Here is a 17,361-nt window from a genome sequence, read left to right on the forward strand (position 1 = left end):
AATTAGCTCCACCTGTGGATATTTTGAAATGTGTTAGTGAGTAATGAATACACCTGTGCACTAGCTAGGTGGTCTACAAAACGTGAACTGTTAGTAGCTCTCAAGGACCGAGGTTGGCTACCCCTGGTCTACAATCTAAATTCCCTACTACACATTAAAGTCTAGGGTTCATTTTATCAAGTACCAATTAACCTACCATAATGTTATTTGAGTGTAGGAGGAACAGAAAGATATCAGGTTTTGCCTTTAAAAAAAATGGCCTTTAAATCCTGCAGCACTAATTGCAGAAATAGATACAGCTGCCTTGGGTGCATAGAGGTCTTGAGCAGGAGCATAGGGAGGGCAGTTCCAGTGGAGCGCAAGCCTGCCGGGCAGATTCGGGCTGGGCCGGGGGGCAGGGTGCCATGTGCCCCCCGGGCCTCAGCGCCATGCGGGCCACGGGCAGTCTGTGTCTCTGTGACACAGCTGCACCACGCATGTAGCGCTGACCGAACGGAGTTCGGTCAGCACTACACAGTGACAAACACACATTCGTCAGCGCTGGCAGCTGTGTGTTTGTTTTAATTAGCAGCCAATGAGAGTCTGTCAGACTCTCATTGGCTGCTGCGCCCACTGCAGGAGCCGGGCTGGAGCTCACTCATGAGCTCCATCTACCGGCTCCCGCAGTGGTTAATGGGAGAGATGTCATGACATCTCTCCCATAATGCAGAGCTGGCCGGCCTGGGAGGACGCAGACGGGAGCGGAGGTTCAGGTAAGTGTTATTTTTTTTATTACGTGTGTCTACTGGGGGGGGGGCACTACAAGGGGGGACCAGTCCACTACTGGGGGCACTACAAGGGGGGAACTACTACTAGGGACACTACAAGGAGGGGGACTTCTACTGGGAGCACTACAAGGGGGGAAGGGGGGGCCACTGCTAGGGGCACTGCATAGTGGGGGGGGGACCTCCACTGGGGCATTACAAGGGGGGGGACTACTACTAGGGGCACTACAAGGGGGGAATACTACTAGGGGCACTGCATAGGGGTGGGGACTACCACTGGGAGCACTGCATCGGGGGACCACTACTGGGGGCTCTATATAAAGGGCAATATTGGGGGTACTGCATAGGGGGAGACTACAACTGGGGCACTATTTAAAGGGCACTGCATAAGGGTTACCACTATTGGGGGCACTGCATGGGGGGCTACTACTGGGGGCACTAAATAAGGGGCACTGCATATGGAGTACCACTACTGGGGGCACTGCATAGGGGGTACCACTACTGGGGGCACAAGGGGCACTACTGGGGGTACTGTATAAAGGGCAATTCATAGGGGGACCTCTCCTGAGGCACAAGGGGCACTGCATATGGGCACCACTACAGGGGGCACTGCATATGGGCACCACTATAGGGGGCATTGCATATGGGCACCACTACAGGGGGTACTGCATATGGGCTGCCCCATATCTTTATTTTTACTTCTCTTTACTTTAATCCCATATGGACCCACCTCCTCCCTGGAACACTTGATTGGGGGGGGAGCGTAGCACGCACGTGCTCCGGGCACCCTGGCTACACTCTAATCCTCTGGTTTTGAGGGTTCAGATTAAAAACTGAGCATACAGTATGGGGGTCTTGCTATATGCTAAAGGAGTATACCGGAAGTTGCAGCGTGATGGGCCAGGAGAGTGACATTTGCAGCATTTTCCCAGTTTTTGGGGGATAACCACATATAATTAGTATCCCCCTGATATCTGCTGCTGTCCCTCCATTTCCGACAGCAGCCACAACACCCACAGGTTTCTAAGGGTGAAGCAATGCTGTTGGATTTTCCAAGCTCTGGAACATGGCGTTGTGCTGCTGTAGCCTATGGGCTACACTTTGCAGAATTCACTGGAACTCCCCCCAGCAATGGCAGTGGCGCCTGCGTGGTCTGTAGACTGCGCATGCATTGGAGTTCCGGCACAGGAGTGAAGAGACTACTGACCATGTCACTTCTCTCCCAGCACATGGCAGGGATGGGATCCTTTTTTTAGCCACTGTCCCTGCAGGAGCTTTTTCATACATTAGAATTATATGATTGCATACTGCAATGTGATCACAGGCGCTAATATCGCTCCCAGATCGCATTGCAAATGTGATCATTCATAAATGGGCCTCTAAATGTTAAATATAGTGATGATGGAGTTTGCTATGTTAACATTAAATCACCTGTTAGAAATATTTCTGATGTGCTGTTCGATAAATCTACTTGGTTTCTGGAGCCTATCATGGCAGCTATTCATACATTAGTCCTGCTTGCCTGATTCAGACAGGTAGAGATGTTGGCACCTCCCCTAGGGCAAGCATCATATACTTCCAGTGTTTTCTGGGCATGGGCATAGGCAAGGGTTATGCATGTTTGATTCAGATGAGTGAGACTAGTACAGAAGGCTGACATGGGAAGACTGGAAACTTCGGGGAACCAACATATCTGGTGAAAGGTGTATCAGAGGTTCCTGTAACAACATTTAAGGGTAAATGTAAGAGGGTGCGGAGTTCTGACATCTGCGAGTCCCGTGCGAGACTATCCGATGTTTTAAAGTACCAGTTATTTAACAGGCAAAACCATGTTGATTTTGCCTGTTAAATAACTGCTATTTTAAAACATTGGGCAGCAGGGTGGCTCCAGGGGTTGGAGCACCCTGTGCCGGCCCCCTCCAGAGCGCCCTATCTTCGCGCGCGAAAATGGGGGTGTGGCCTAATTATCATAGGCCATGCCCCCTATGTGCCGTTATTAGGAGGCGTGTCCGCCTCCAAATAACGTCATGCTGGGGGAAGCCTCACTAGCTGGGCTTCTCGCAGCCCTCTCCCATCACTGAATGGATGCCGCGCGCATGTGCGCAGCATCCATTCAGAGTCTCCAGGGCCCGGCACCGCCGCACAGCTGTGGCAGTGGGCGGTCCCCAACCTCCCGATTTAACCACCCGCGGGCCACTTCAGCCCACGGGTGGAACAACGGGACAGTAATGTCGATGTTGGGGAGGGGTGCGCCCTCTATGGGTAGCGCCCCTGTGCGACCACTCAGGTCGAACACCCCTAGAACCGGCCCTGTTGGGCAGTCTCGCACGGGACTTGCCGATGTCAGAACTCCGCACCCTATTACATTCACCCCTTATAATTACAGTTAATATAGAATACTAGATTTATGTTTTGGATGTAATTTATATTTAGGCCCGTATTCAATTAGCAGCGAAAAGCAGAGATCCGCGAAAAAGTATCGCTGATTGCGACTTTTCGTCTGGCGGAAATTTATCGCTGTATTCAATTCCATCCGCTTTTCGCGTACTCGGGAACTCAGTGCAACGTAATAGGCGAAAAAGATTCGCCTCTGAATAGCAGGAGAAAACAAGTGCGAAATTTTTGTTTGGGGGTGCAAAGGTGGGGGAGACACTCAGAACCCTTGGGACAGCCCCCAACGGACAACTACATCAAAAAAATTCCAGGAAAAAACTTAAGTACACCCCAAAAAAGTACTTTGAATTTGGGGGCGAAAAAGTGCAAAGTGGGGGGACAAGTTAGCAAACCTGCGAAATAAGGTTCTGGGGGTGCACTAAGAAGGGGTCAAGTGTTTTTGGGATTGCAGGTGCATTTTTGGGGGTGGAATTTCACTTTATTTAAAAGTTCACTTTAGAGACATTAAAATATGCTTGCACCCATTTTCAGGTACCCCAAACTTGCCAGGACGACTTATTTTGACCCAAAAATACTGCTTAATGCCATTCTCCACCACTTGTGCAAAGATGCTAATTACACCCGCGCACGCAGGGGGGGTTTCCGAGTCCCTGGAAACCCCCCCTGTTCGACCCGGCGAGCAGCGCTGCTTAAAACATTTTTTTTTTTTTTCAGGAAGACTGTGACACTGCCTGGGCTGGCTGTAGGGGGAGCTGCAGCGCACAAGCCCCTCCCAGCCAGTTTCCAGGCAGGCACCGTGACTCCACTCAGCACCGCTGTGGACTGTCTGCCGCGCCTCCGTACCTGCAGAGTTCGGCGGCGGGCGTAAGATGTAAGTGGCCCGGCCGCCGAATTGTTGATCCTGCGGCCAGTATGTGTCGGGGGAGCGCCGGGGATCTTGTGGGTGGGCCAGCGGCGGGGGCTGGGAGTCCGAGTATTAATCGGACTCCCAGCCCCTGCCGCCCGCCCGCTCCCCCCCCCTGGCACTGCCATATAATTCCACTGCCAGACTGTCTGCTATACTGCTGCTGTGGGGGGTGGGGGGCGGGCTGGGAGTCCCAGTATTTTTATTTTTTTTTACTGCAGCCGCTGCCAGGTGCCATCTATTGCTGGGGGGGGGTAGGGTAGGCACTGCCATATTCCACTGCCGGTCTGCTATACTGCTGCTGTGGGGGGGTGGGGGGCGGGCTGGGAGTCCCAGTTTTTTTTTTTTTGTGACTGCAGCCAGGTGCCATCTATTGCTGGGGGGGGGGGGGGTTGGGTAGGCACTGCCATATTCCACTGCCAGTCTGCCATACTGCTGCTGTGGGGGGTGGGGGGCGGGCTGGGGGTCCCAGTTTTTTTTTTTTTTGTGACTGCTGCCATGTGCCATATTATTCTACTGCTGTTGGGCGGGGGGGGGGGGGGGGGGCGGGAGGGCGATTATTTGGAAACCCCCCTTTCAAAATCCTGCGTTTGCCACTGAATTAGTGGCAATTGTGCAAACTTAAGTACCCCAAACTGTTTTATTAGGACTAATCAGGCACTACTACATTTATCCCCAATGTTTCTGCAGCTTATTGGGGGTGGTGGGGGGGTTTCAGGCTGATTTCCCCGATTCTGACACCACTTTTCGCCTGTTCTTTCTTCACGTGTCGCCGTTTTCGCGTCTTTTGGAATGGAATACGACGAATAGTGGGGGCGCGCACGATAAGTTTCCACTGCTAAAATATGCGATGTAGGCGAAAAGTGCGGCAGGCTAAACTTTATCGTGGGTGCGAAACTAATTGAATACCGCCCATAATTCCAATTGCAAATATAAAGAAGAGAGCACCTGATGAGCAACTGCCTGAGTAATATAATCCAGGACAGAAACAATTATTTTTATTTAATAAAAAAATAAACACCTGAGGGAGTAGTGTGACATTGTGGGCAGGGAAAGCACTATCTTAACACATTACCTCATATCTCTCAAACGACTATAAAAGCATAACCTACAGCTATTCTCTGATTCATGTGAGATAGGAATTATGGCTGATATACAGTATAAAATCACTGTAGCCTGAGCTCATGAGAAGTAATGATGCAGATGTTGTAGTGCAGTGTGAGCTTTGCTGACTAACATATATGACATTTTGTGCAGTTTATACCAGACATTGTACCTGTGTATGTTTATTCCTGATATCCTGATCTGTGCAGTGTACTTAGGTTCTGTGGATTCCCAGTGTCATACGTTTGGCTAGAATCATGCTGCAGAGAACCTATTGGCTAGTGGCATTGCTTTACTTGTTTGCTTTGGATCGTGTAAGTGGAGAGAAATACCAGTCCCGGCATAAACGCAGCTGGATGATGCCCGGGACACTGTGGTGTGGAGCTGGGAGCACGGCGGAAAACTTTACCAACCTAGGTGAGCTAAATACACTGGCTGATGGACGGCTTGCATACATTGGACAGCTCACCGACAAATATACGCATCATGACCTGCACACATGCATGCACATACAGCAGGCTAATCAGCCACCAGTTACATTCACTCTCACTAAATCTAGTAGGAAAATATAAAAAAAAAATCAATTAAGTGCTCTATAGTAATGCTCATAAATCTATCCTGAATAATCACTAATTAATTGTTCAGTCTAAGGAGTCTATTTACTAAGCAGTGTTAAAAGTGATAAGGTGCCAGCCAATCAGCTCCCAACTGTCATTTTTCAAACACAGCCTGTGAGATGGCAGTTGGGAGCTGATTGGCTGGCACCTTATCTGTCTCCTAACACTGCTTAGTAAATAGACCCCCTAGATCTTTTAACACACATAAAAGTAAATTCAGGTTTCCTCAATGCATAAGACACAAACCTTTACACACAATTGTACACTCGTAGCCCATTCTTAGCATACCTGGAACATTAATAATTCTTTATATAAATCACCTACTTCTGATACATATTCACACGAAAAGTCCTTACATAAGTATACATATTACACAGATTCACATTAATATTTTTCTTCTTTTAGGTGTATTCCATGGGGTGGATCTTTGCTGCAGAGAACACGACCACTGTCTCCCACAAATCCAAGCATTTGAATTTCAGTACGGGATTAGAAATTACCGGTTACACACTGTCTCACACTGTGACTGTGACGAGAGGTGAGTGTTACACACCGTGGGAGACAACTTTTAACATTATTGGAGGTGCTCACATTAAATCAACCATAAGGGGTATATTTACTAAAATGCTGGTTTTTTTAGAAGTTGAGTTGTTGCCCTTAGCAACCAATCAGAAGGTGCTAGATAAATAAGTAGAATCTGGTTGCTATGGGCAACAACTCCACTTCTGAGAATCCGCATTTTAGTAAATATACCCCTAAAAGATTCAAAAATGCTCTGCACAGACATTACTGTAGGCAGCACAAATATTTGGGGTGCTCGGGCACCCACAGAGCTGGCTCCAATGTTTATAGTTTAAAATAGCAGTTATGTTAATCTGCTTAACATATTAATGGGGCTGTATAACCCCAAATGTTAACTCACTTGCTATGACCTTACTGTCTGTTGAATGAAATATGAGAACATTTTCCTGAGGCTGAGGAAGCAACATCCACATTAAAATGATGAACCAATCTCTCAAGTATGTTATATTAGCTGGATTCTGAGGGAAATCAAAGATCCCACACCGCAGACTTATGCAACAGATACTAATTTATTGTTGGCAGAGTCACGTAAAGCTGTGAGTGGCTTACCCGCCCTTATCACAATGATATCTGGTGTGTTGGAACATGGCTTATATTAGTAAGCGGGAAGCTGGATCACTCCCCATATCAACTCCTCTCTATATGTATAGCTATGGCATGACAAATAAAAAAACAGCCTATGGTGTTATGGTGAAAAATATATATGATTAAATATATGCATAACCTACGTACATAGTGTATAATAAAACTTATAAGGTAGACTGGAAAATGTGTGTTTATAAAATCATGGTATAATGCAAAATAAGCAACTAATCAAAGATATAAGCAATAATTTGTTAATTGTTTTCAATAAGGTGAAATTAATAACGAATTCTGATTCATATGCAAACAACAAAATCATATAAACTAAAAATATAGTGCATACATTTTAGGTAAATTAATGTCTATTTAAATAAATGGAAAAGGATCACGCTGTTGTCACTGTGTAGAATACTGTATGCAAACAGAAACTACAGAGCAGAAATGGTGATAACATGTAATACAAATATATATCAGAGAACATATAGTGCTCTCTGTTGTTCTCTAAATGTTGTCAGGTAAAAATGTCGACATTGACACAATGTCGACATTAGGGTTAGGCTGTGGGTCTGAAGGTTTAGGCACTAAAAGGAGGGTTAGGGATAGGGGAGACATAACTGAACGCCGGAGGATCAGAGCTCTGACCTGGATGTCACAGCTACATGACCACCGGGACCCGGAAGATGACGTTGCAGCCGTTGGGAGCAGGTAAGTCGCTGCTAGGGACTAACATTCTAACATGTCGACATGTATCACTGTCTACATGATGAATGTCGACATGGTCAACGTCAACATTATGACTGTCAACATATATTCTCTCAGGCTGTCGTTTTGGTAATTTCATTTTGTGGTGAATCTTTACTAGACCAATTACCACAGGAAGAAATCAGAATCCTTTATAAATAGAAAGTTGTATTTCCTAAGAATAAAAACGACCACAGTTTAGTATTTTATTAAGACTATAATCTTACGGGAGTTGGGTACGGGATCCCGATGGTCAGAATGTCGACAGTGACATCCCGACAGTCAGAATCCTGTCAGATTTCTGTAAGTATTGTAACCCTAACCCACCCCTCCCAAATTTTAAAAAGTTTAATCTGACTTATTATAAGAACATTTCCAACTCCTAAAAAAATCCCTAAAGCAAAATAAAGCGGATGAAGTGTGAAAAAAATGCATGCACAATACCAACACATGTTAAGGACCATAGGTACCAGCAGATAACAAGGCCGACCAAGGAGGGCTATATAACGGAGACATGACTACAATTAAAATGAAGGATGTCCTAAGGATATACCGTGTTTCCCCGATAATAAGACACTGTCTTATTTTTTTTTTTTTGGTCAAAAAAACTCCATAGGGCTTATTTTCGGGGTAGGGCTTATTGTAATTAACATTGACAACAATTTCAATAATTCAATATAATTCTTTACTTACCTTTATTTTTTTTTCCTCTTTTTCTCTCCTCTCCTCTGCGGCGCTGCTGTAAATGACGCTGCCATGTACGCCAGCTGCCGCGCGCTCACTGTGAGAGAGTAAGACGCTGCAGCTGTAATTGGATCTTTAACAGCGGCATCCATTTCATGCGAGGGGGTGGAGCTCGGGGCATTTTAGTGTAGCGCAGGAAGGGACCGGACAAAATGGGGATTTTGTTAGGTCTTATTTTCGGGGTAGGGCTTATTTTGGACCGTTTTCCAAAAGTAAGGGTAGGGCTTATTTTCGGGGTAGGTCTTATTATCGGGGAAACACGGTAGTAGTCTCTAAATTATACCAGGAGTTAAGCTGCATACACACATAAAGATTTCCTGTCCAACCATCCAACTAGTTGATTGGTTGGAATGAAAATCTGGTAAGGTATGAAAGCAAATGACAATCAGCAATTTGCTCCCAAATGCCGGAAAATGGACAAAAACTGTTGTTTGAACAAATTGTTTAGATCAAACATTTAACAAACTTTTCTGACGACCATTTTCTGGCATTTAGGAGCAAACTGCTGATAATCAGTTACCAGATTTTCATTCCAACCAATCAACTAGTTGGATGGTTGGACAGAAAATCTTTTCGTGTGTATGCAGCTTTAGAGAGACTGCACGTGGAAGTGAGACCTGCACAGGGGGGATAAGGGTATGTATATAATATGGCAGCCAAACTTCAAAAAAGTGTTCTACTTTACTCATTAAAAGTTGATATCTCTATCCAATCCATGTGAAATAGGTAGGAAACCCGGGGCAATAAGAGGGTCAAAGTAAGAATGTCTGACGACAAATAGGGCTCTATTTACTACAATCCGCATACTGAATGCAGATTGCAGTGTGATATTATCGACTAAATTTGCATTGCGAATTCAGGCAATATCACAGGGATTTACTACAAATCCCTTGCAGGGACAGAGATGGCGATAAAGCTCTGTCCCTGCGAATCCCCTCCGCACACTAGTCACGGTATTTTTGCAAAAAATACCGCAACAAAGTGCCCGCGCATGCGCCGACCGGCCACCGCTGCTACCCCCCCTGGTGCTAATCCCCGCCCCCCCCCTCCCTTAATAGCACTTACCTGCATCTGGTGATGTCCTCCATGCGTCCAGTCAGGTGATATCCCATACTGAACTGGGACCCGATCACCTGATGACCGGGCTGCAGTGCAGTACGGGAGACCAGCTGACCGGAGGGGAGACATCACCGGAGGTCCGATCACTGGTCCCTAGAGTCAGGTAAGTAAAAAAAAAATTTTGACAATTTTTTTTCTTTTTTTTATAGTAATCAGCTTGCGGTCTGTTTAGACCACACAGCTGATTACTGGGACCGACTCCCGGCTCTGCTCTGCACGTTAGAGCGGAGCAGGAGTCCGGTAACCGGGGGAAACCTCCAGGTGGCGTTATTATCACAGGGCCTCCCTATTTGTTTCACATTTTATTTTTAGTAACTCTGGTCGGATCACATTTCCCATTACAATTATGGGAAATGCGATCTGATTACTAAAAATAAGTGATACTTAGGGGTTGGAGTAGAATTTTACGAATTCTACTCCAATTGCCCTGTAATAACTATAGGTGATACTAAAATAATGTGAACACCCTTTTTCACTTTATTTTAGTAAAAAATAATGTTAATAAGTAGAGCCCATAGTCTTTTTTCCTGCTGCCGCAATCTTAGCTTGCAAAAGACGTACCCCAGCAGGCGGTTTAGACCTCATTGAAATAGGATATATTTCCCACATAGCCCATTCAGGGGTAAACGTACATTTTATCCCCAATTTATTAGTGATATATGACTTTATAAGTAGACAAAACCTATGGACCTCCCCACATGCAGTGAAAATATCCGCATCAGGCTGATGACACATAAAACAGTGGGTGTTCGAGGAGACCCCATGAAAAAAATGTAGTTTTGGTGTGAGGTAGTTTCTAATGCATTTCAGCATACAGTATGATACTGAATAAAAAGATTTCTAATATATAGATCCAAATAACTTCTTTGAATAACTTGTTTAATACTGCCCACTCCTCCTCCCTCTTTAATCTAAAATGCCCCACTCTATTCTACTCATTTTTAAAGTACTTCCTAAAATATGTACTAATGTGTTTCTCTTTATGGGAATTTTTTTTTTCTGTATTGTGGGTTTTAACAATATTAAAGTCATACCTACATATTGGAGTTCACAAGGACAGTGAAACAGATAAATGATAAAACTGGTATTACTTGGTTTATTACTAACATTGTTACACATTTTATCAATGAAGTAAAGCTGGGTACACAGTAGACGATATATTGGACGATTTGTCATTTTGAGTCAAATTGAAACGACATATCGTTCACATTGTCTAGTGTGTACGCACTTTTGTGTCCTCCCATGCGTCGTTCCTCACATCTTTAATCGTGGAGTGTGTATGCCCAACCAGACGACCAGGCAATATCTCGTTCCGATCTGGGCTCTGAAGACGTCACCTCAACCACTCCCATATCATCCATTTTCTCTTCCTACAGTCAGCAATCATTAAGATGGTTGTATGGTGTTTAAAAAGCAAACAATATGTCGTTAATGATCTAATGACCAAATGATGCAAGATATATTCTTCCGGCGTTTGGAGGATTGCATAGTGTGTGCGCACTATGGGCCCGATTTAGCAAGGATCGCAACTGCGATTATGCACGCAAACGGCCGATTGTTGCGTTCTGCGTTTGCATCGGAGTTCGCATGTACGAACCAGCCACTGCGATGGGGACTGTGGGTCTCATTCAGAGTCGCTCGAAAGCGGCCGCACGTTCATTCCGAGCGATGTTCGCACATCTGCGCATGCGTACGGATTATAATACGCATGCGCGAACCAGTCAGTGCGGCCGAAAATTGTGTGCTCGCTAAATAGCGAATGCGTGATATTTTGAGTGACAGAATGAGGCGTATGTGGGTGGTAACAGGGGATGGTGCTTGAAAACGGGGAGTGGAGATCAGAACGCCGGCGTGCTTAAAGGTCAAAACGGGCGTTTTAAGGGTGTGCATAATTAATAAAGCAGCGTCATCGACCACGTCACTTGGTTGTTTTATAGTCAGAACTGCTCGCAAGATTGCGGTAGGAAAAACCAACCACAAGAATAGCGAGCAGTTCAGACGCTGTTCGATGTACTCGATTAATCTAATAAATAGCGGACATGACGTATGATGCGAGCGGCCAGGGGGCGTCTTTCCAAAATTACGACCGCAAGTTTTGTTCGCTTGTTCAGACATAGAGGCGTGAACAGACTGCAAAGAGCGAACGGTTCATTTGAATAGCCACCCCCTTTTTCTGAACGAGCGAGCGCAAATAGCGTCCGGCTCTGAATCAGACCCTGAGATCGCAGTGACTATGCAGACCCATCTTGGAGTGATTGACAGGAAGTGTTGTTTGGGGTGACGGGGGTGGTCGGCAAAACTCAAGCGTGCCAGTGCGTTCGAACGCTGTTGCAATGGCGTGCATAAATTATCCACTGCTATGCCATAAAATTATCCACTGCAATGCCATACGCAGCTTGAGTACTCATATCGTGTGATGAGGTTAGCAATTTCTGAGTAAGGTTAGAGCTTGTGCAAGTGTGCATGAGACATTCGATGGTACCGATGGTTTGGCAGTCTTGCTAAACATTACGGATGTCTGTAAGGTAAGGTGGGCGTCCTTATGTTGTGCTGCGACGGCATAGCGATCACAATGGATTAGCATATCTTCGCAGTGAGACTGCATGCGTAATCGCTATTGCAATCACAGTTGCAATCCTTGCTGAATCAGGCCCTGTATTGTTTGTTCTGGGGATGAAGAAAAATCGAACGACCATCGTATCGTTTGCCCATCTTCTAGTATGTACACAGCTTAAAAAATATTGTCTGCCCTGCCACGTTTGCTGGTCTTGCAACTGATGCAGGCAAAAAAATAAACTTTTATCAGTTCACACTTTGAACATATAACTGAATTCTGGACCTCATTCAGAGCTGGACGCTATTTGCGCTCGCTCGTCCAGAAAAAGGGGCGAACAAAACATGCGGACGTTTTTTTATAAAAAACGCCCCCTGGCCGCTCGCATCATACTATTTATTAGATTAATCGAGTACATCGAAAGGCGAATGAACTGCTCGCTATTCTTGTGGTAGCATTTTCCTACCGCAATCATGCGAGCAGTTCTGGCTAAAATACACCCAACTGACGTGGTCGATGACGCTGCTTTGTTAATTATGCACACCCATTAAACGCCCGTTTTGACCGTTTGGCACGCCTGCGTTCGGATCTCCACTCCCCGTTTTCAAGCACCTTCCCCTGTTACCACCCACAAACGCCTCATCCTGTCACTCAAATTAGCAGGCATTCGCTATATTGCAAGCACACGATTTCTGACCGCACTGATTGGTTCGCGCATGCGTACTAAAACCCATACGCATGCGCAGATGTGCGAACATCGCGCGGAACGAACGAGCGGCCGCTTACGAGCGGCTCTGAATCAGGCCCTCTGTTTTGAAATTGTTGGTGCAAGATAACCTGTGCTGTTAACCACTTGCCTGATACTAAAGGTGGATACACATTAGCCAATATTTTGCCCGATCAAACGGATAAAGCCGACATATCATCCACATCAGCAAATGTGTACCATGTCAAACCATGTGCGCTCCTGCAGGGCGTCCATTGGGGTCGTTCCGCCGGCCTGCATGTAGGGCCGGTGGTACGGCCATACTGCCGACACCAGGCAGATGAATGGAGCCGGTGCCCGACATTTTGGGCGGTCGGGCACCAGATCCTGTGATATGTACTGGCCACTTGATATTTTTGCCCGTCGCATCGCTGTGTGTACCCAGTTTAACACATGAGATGCGACCGCAGCCAGGAGTGCTTTACCTGACCAGGTCGCATCTCATGCATTAATGCCGTCCCTCTGCTTCCCCCATCTGTAATGGAGGAAATTCGTTCTGCACATGTTCTCCTCTCCTCCTGCTCCAGATGCACATGTTCTCCTCAGTGCAGGTTTGCTGACTGTGTCAGCACTGCAGGGGTGTTCTCAATGCAGGGTGCTGGCGATGTCGGCAGTGCGGGGATGCCAGCGGTGTCCTGAGTGCAGGTTTGCTGACTGTTGGCAGTGCAAGGGTGTTCTCAATGCAGGGTGCCGGCGTTGTCGGCAGAGCGGGGTGCCAGCGGTGTCCTCAGTGCATGTGTGCTGACACTGTTGGCAGTGCATGGGTGCTGGTGGTGTCCTCAGTGTTGGGGTCGCTAAGGGTGTCCTGAGTATGTGGGGCAGCATTGCAGGGGTGCCGGCAGTGGTCATGTCAGCAACGGGGTATGCTGCCAGTGGAGGTGCCGGCGGTGTTGGCAGCAGGGGGTGCCGGCGGTGTCAGGCAGCGAGGGATGGCGGGCTCCATCTTCTTTTGCTTTTTGTGTGCATAGTAAATGGGCTTAACGCTGATTGGCTGAGAGCCGTGACAGACGGCTCTCTCAGCCAATCAGCGTTAAGCCCGCTCAATACAAAACCTTGCGACACGACATCGCAAGGTTTTGCCTTGGGTGAGGGATCCGGGGCAGGCAGGGAGATCCGAGCTTGGGTCGGATCGCCCCGGATCCCCGAAATTCGGGTGGGTTCGGTTCTCTGAGAACCGAACCCACTCATCCCTAATAAATTCATACAGCATTTAAAAGGTACTGTAAATTCCATGCGAGAGCCATAGTAAATGATGCTCAGAGACTTAGATTATATGCTACAGAATAAAATTCCATAATTCCTTAGTATGTAGCAAAATGCATGTTATAAAATCAAATTATGAAATGAAACAAAAATAAAATTTTAATATTTTTATTATTAACCTTGCAGATGGCCCAAGAAGAATGGTGTCCAAATCTGCATCTAACAATAAACCAAACAGGACAATGATTTTATTCTTCTTTGGTGTTTTAGGTGTAGAACTGTGGGCTAAGGCCCTGATTCAGAGCCGGATGCTCTGAAAGCGCTCGCTCTGAATCAGGGCGTTTTGTTTTTGGAGTGGCCTCCTGGCCGCTTGCATAGCTGTGTGTGACCACCCACAGCTATTGCGAGCGGGCAGGATGATGTTCGCGATGGTCAAGACCATCGCGACCATCGGATTTTCGACGAGACCCTTGTGGTAGGGTCTCGTGGCTGCAAGCCCCAGAGAGCTTCTGGCTCTAATAGAGCCGGAAGCTCTCCCACTGACATCACTGGTGATGTCAGTGGGGCCGCCTACAAACGGCAGGCGTTCGCATGGGAACATCTCCATTTGTGAAGCCACCCCCGCGCCACGCATCCAAAACGGTGCGAGCTGTCGATCAAAATCGACAGCCGCCCCCTTTCGGTGCGAGACTCGGAGCGACGGAGCGCCCATCGCTAGCCGGGTCTCGCGCATGTGCACGTCGGAGTCGGCTCCAGCGTGCGCATGCACAGTGGCCTAACATCGCGAGCCGGTCTGAATCAGGCCCTAAATCCTTTTGTAATTCCGGACCTGACCTGTAGAGGGCGAATGCTATGCACAAATTGTGTTTTTTAATTAATTGAAAATTAAGAGAAATTAAGAGTAATTAATTTTTCGATTTCAAATTTTTTCAGTTGCCTCCGCCGTGTTTTAATACGCTCGTATGTAAAATGTCACGATCTTGGCTTGTAAACTGTGGATTTGTATAGAAAGACAGAAGGACACATTTTCGCTTTGATATAGTAGATTGAGCCCAGGTAACGTTATGAGCAGTATCCCTATTGTGTCATTGGCAAAGTGGTTTGGTTCCTAGCCAACTATCTCTCTCAACTCCATCATTCAATGCTCACAAACTGCTTACCCAACTCTATCTCTCACTGTCCAGGTATGATCACATGTTTGTTTATTTTTCTATAAATAGTTGTATTTTTTAATGCAACTTTTGTTTTCTGTATAACCCCTTTAGGTTTAGGCTCTGCCTTCATGCTGTGAATGACGCAATTTCCACACTTGTTGGCATCATGTTTTTCAACATCTTGGAAATGCCCTGCTTCAACCTGAGAGAGGAGGAACAGTGTGTGGAGTGGCACTGGTGGGGCGGGTGAGTGTGTGCCATCTTCTCATTGCTGTGTATAAAAATGATCTCGATGATGGCTGTTTTCACTACACTGTGAAAGCAGTCAGCTTGGTCTGGTCTCTGCCCTGCATCAACAGAGCTTTTAAGTGCTTAGGTCTGAACAAGTCCTTGGTGTATAGCAGTGTTAGCAGCACATTCGTCATTAAATATTCATGAAACATTCTCCAAAAACACACGTTTTAGGGGGATACCCGCAAATATGGGAATTGGTATGAAATACCGCCGACCGCACGGTTCGATTCCTGGCAGCGGCCGCCGGACACTGGAACAGATCCCGGCAGTGGCAGCCCAACAGCGCTGGAAATCTCGATCGTCCCTAGGTAAGTAACCTAACCTACCCCCCTAACCCTCCCTTGGGGTGCTTAACCCTAACCTCCCCCCAAAGTGCCTAGCCCTAATCCCCCCTCTAAGTGCCTAAACCTAACCCCCCCATTCCCCGCTGCCTAAACCTAAGTCCCCCAGGGGGGTGCCTAACCCTAAGTCCCCCGGGGGGGTGCCTAAACCTAACCTCCCCCCGGGGGTGCCTAACCCTAACCCTCCCTCCCACTAGCCTAACCCTAACCTCCCGGGGGGGGTGCCCAACCCTAAACCCTCCTTAGGGGTGCCTAACCCTAATCCCTCCTGTAAGTGCGTAACCCTAACCCCCCCTTCTCCGCTGCCTAAACCTAAGTCCCCCGGGGGGGTGCCTAACCCCAAGTCCCCCCGGGTGGTGCCTAACCCTCCCTCCCCCTAGCCTAACCCTCCCGGGGGGGTGCCTAACCCTAAGTCCCCCCCCGGGTGCGCTAAACCTAACCCTCCCCCCCCCCGCGGCTGTCCGCTCGTGGTGCCCGGCATCCCTTCGATCGGGATGCCGGGCACCGGTCTCTCGGCGTCGGTGAAATGAGCGGCATCTACATCTAGACGCCGGCAATTTCACCCTCGCCAGGATATGACAGCCAGGGAAGCCAGCTGTCGGTATAATGTCAGCCGGCTTCCAGATTGCATCCCCAAATATGTACTATGGAGGGATCGCAGCAGATATCTGCTGCGGTCCCTTCATTTCCGACAGCAGCCACATCCCCCTTAGGTTTCTGTGGGGTATGCAATGCTGTTGGATTTGCGAAGCATTCCGGAGTTTGGACCCTGCAGCTAAGGCCATCTAAAGATGGTGTTGTGCTGCTGTAACCTATGGGCTACACTTCATAAAATGTACCGGAAGAGGGTTCCTTGAGAACCCCCCCCCAGCAATGGTTGCCGCACATGCACAGGAGTGAAGAGACAGTTGTTCCAGTCACTTCATTACAAGCACGTGGCAGGGACGGATGCTTTTTGGAGCCCGTCCCTGCATGTGTAATTTAATACATTCCGGCGGCATAATCACATCCTGCAATGAGATCATGGGCGCCCAGATGGCATTGAGCATGCAATTATTGATAAATCCTCAGTATGGTGATATGTTTTTTATATTTGTTTCTTCCAGTTGTAAAAGAAATGGCACAGTACCCAAAGCTGAACTTCAGAAACCAGCCATTTTCAACGATACCAATCCTGAAGGCAATTATAAATCTGCTCCCATGCCTCGCACAATTAGACACCCACTAAAGTACCCTTCACTCTCAGGCAAACTTATGTCTGCCACGTCATCACCACCCTTAAACAATGTTAAGGAAAGAAGACTGCAGAGGAAACTGTGGAAGGCACAAACAAAGTCTGAAAGAACAAGTGGAGGAATAATTGAGGACAGACATAAAGCAGAAGATAGCCAAGCCTCAGGAGTAATAGGGCACTCTGTTCTCAGGAAACGGACAAATAAGGTCTCTAAACATAGAAAGTCACGGTCCAAATGATAATAATCACAAAGACATAGTTGGA

At 47.1% G+C, this 17,361-nt stretch overlaps 1 protein-coding gene across 1 annotated transcript; it reads left to right on the forward strand.

The window, feature by feature from the left end:
- Window positions 1–5,423: 5,423 nt before the first annotated feature.
- LOC148442945 (phospholipase A2 isozymes PA3A/PA3B/PA5-like) lies at window positions 5,424–17,223 on the forward strand. The gene is given in 5 exon segments (XM_088463489.1): window positions 5,424–5,583; window positions 6,189–6,321; window positions 15,340–15,474; window positions 16,970–17,174; window positions 17,176–17,223. Coding segments are annotated over 5 exon segments (681 nt in total).
- Window positions 17,224–17,361: the final 138 nt, after the last annotated feature.

The sequence above is a fragment of the Taudactylus pleione genome, unplaced genomic scaffold, assembly GCF_031769625.1.
Source record: "Taudactylus pleione unplaced genomic scaffold, aTauple2 ptg001382l, whole genome shotgun sequence".
Taxonomy (NCBI): Eukaryota; Metazoa; Chordata; class Amphibia; order Anura; family Myobatrachidae; genus Taudactylus; species Taudactylus pleione.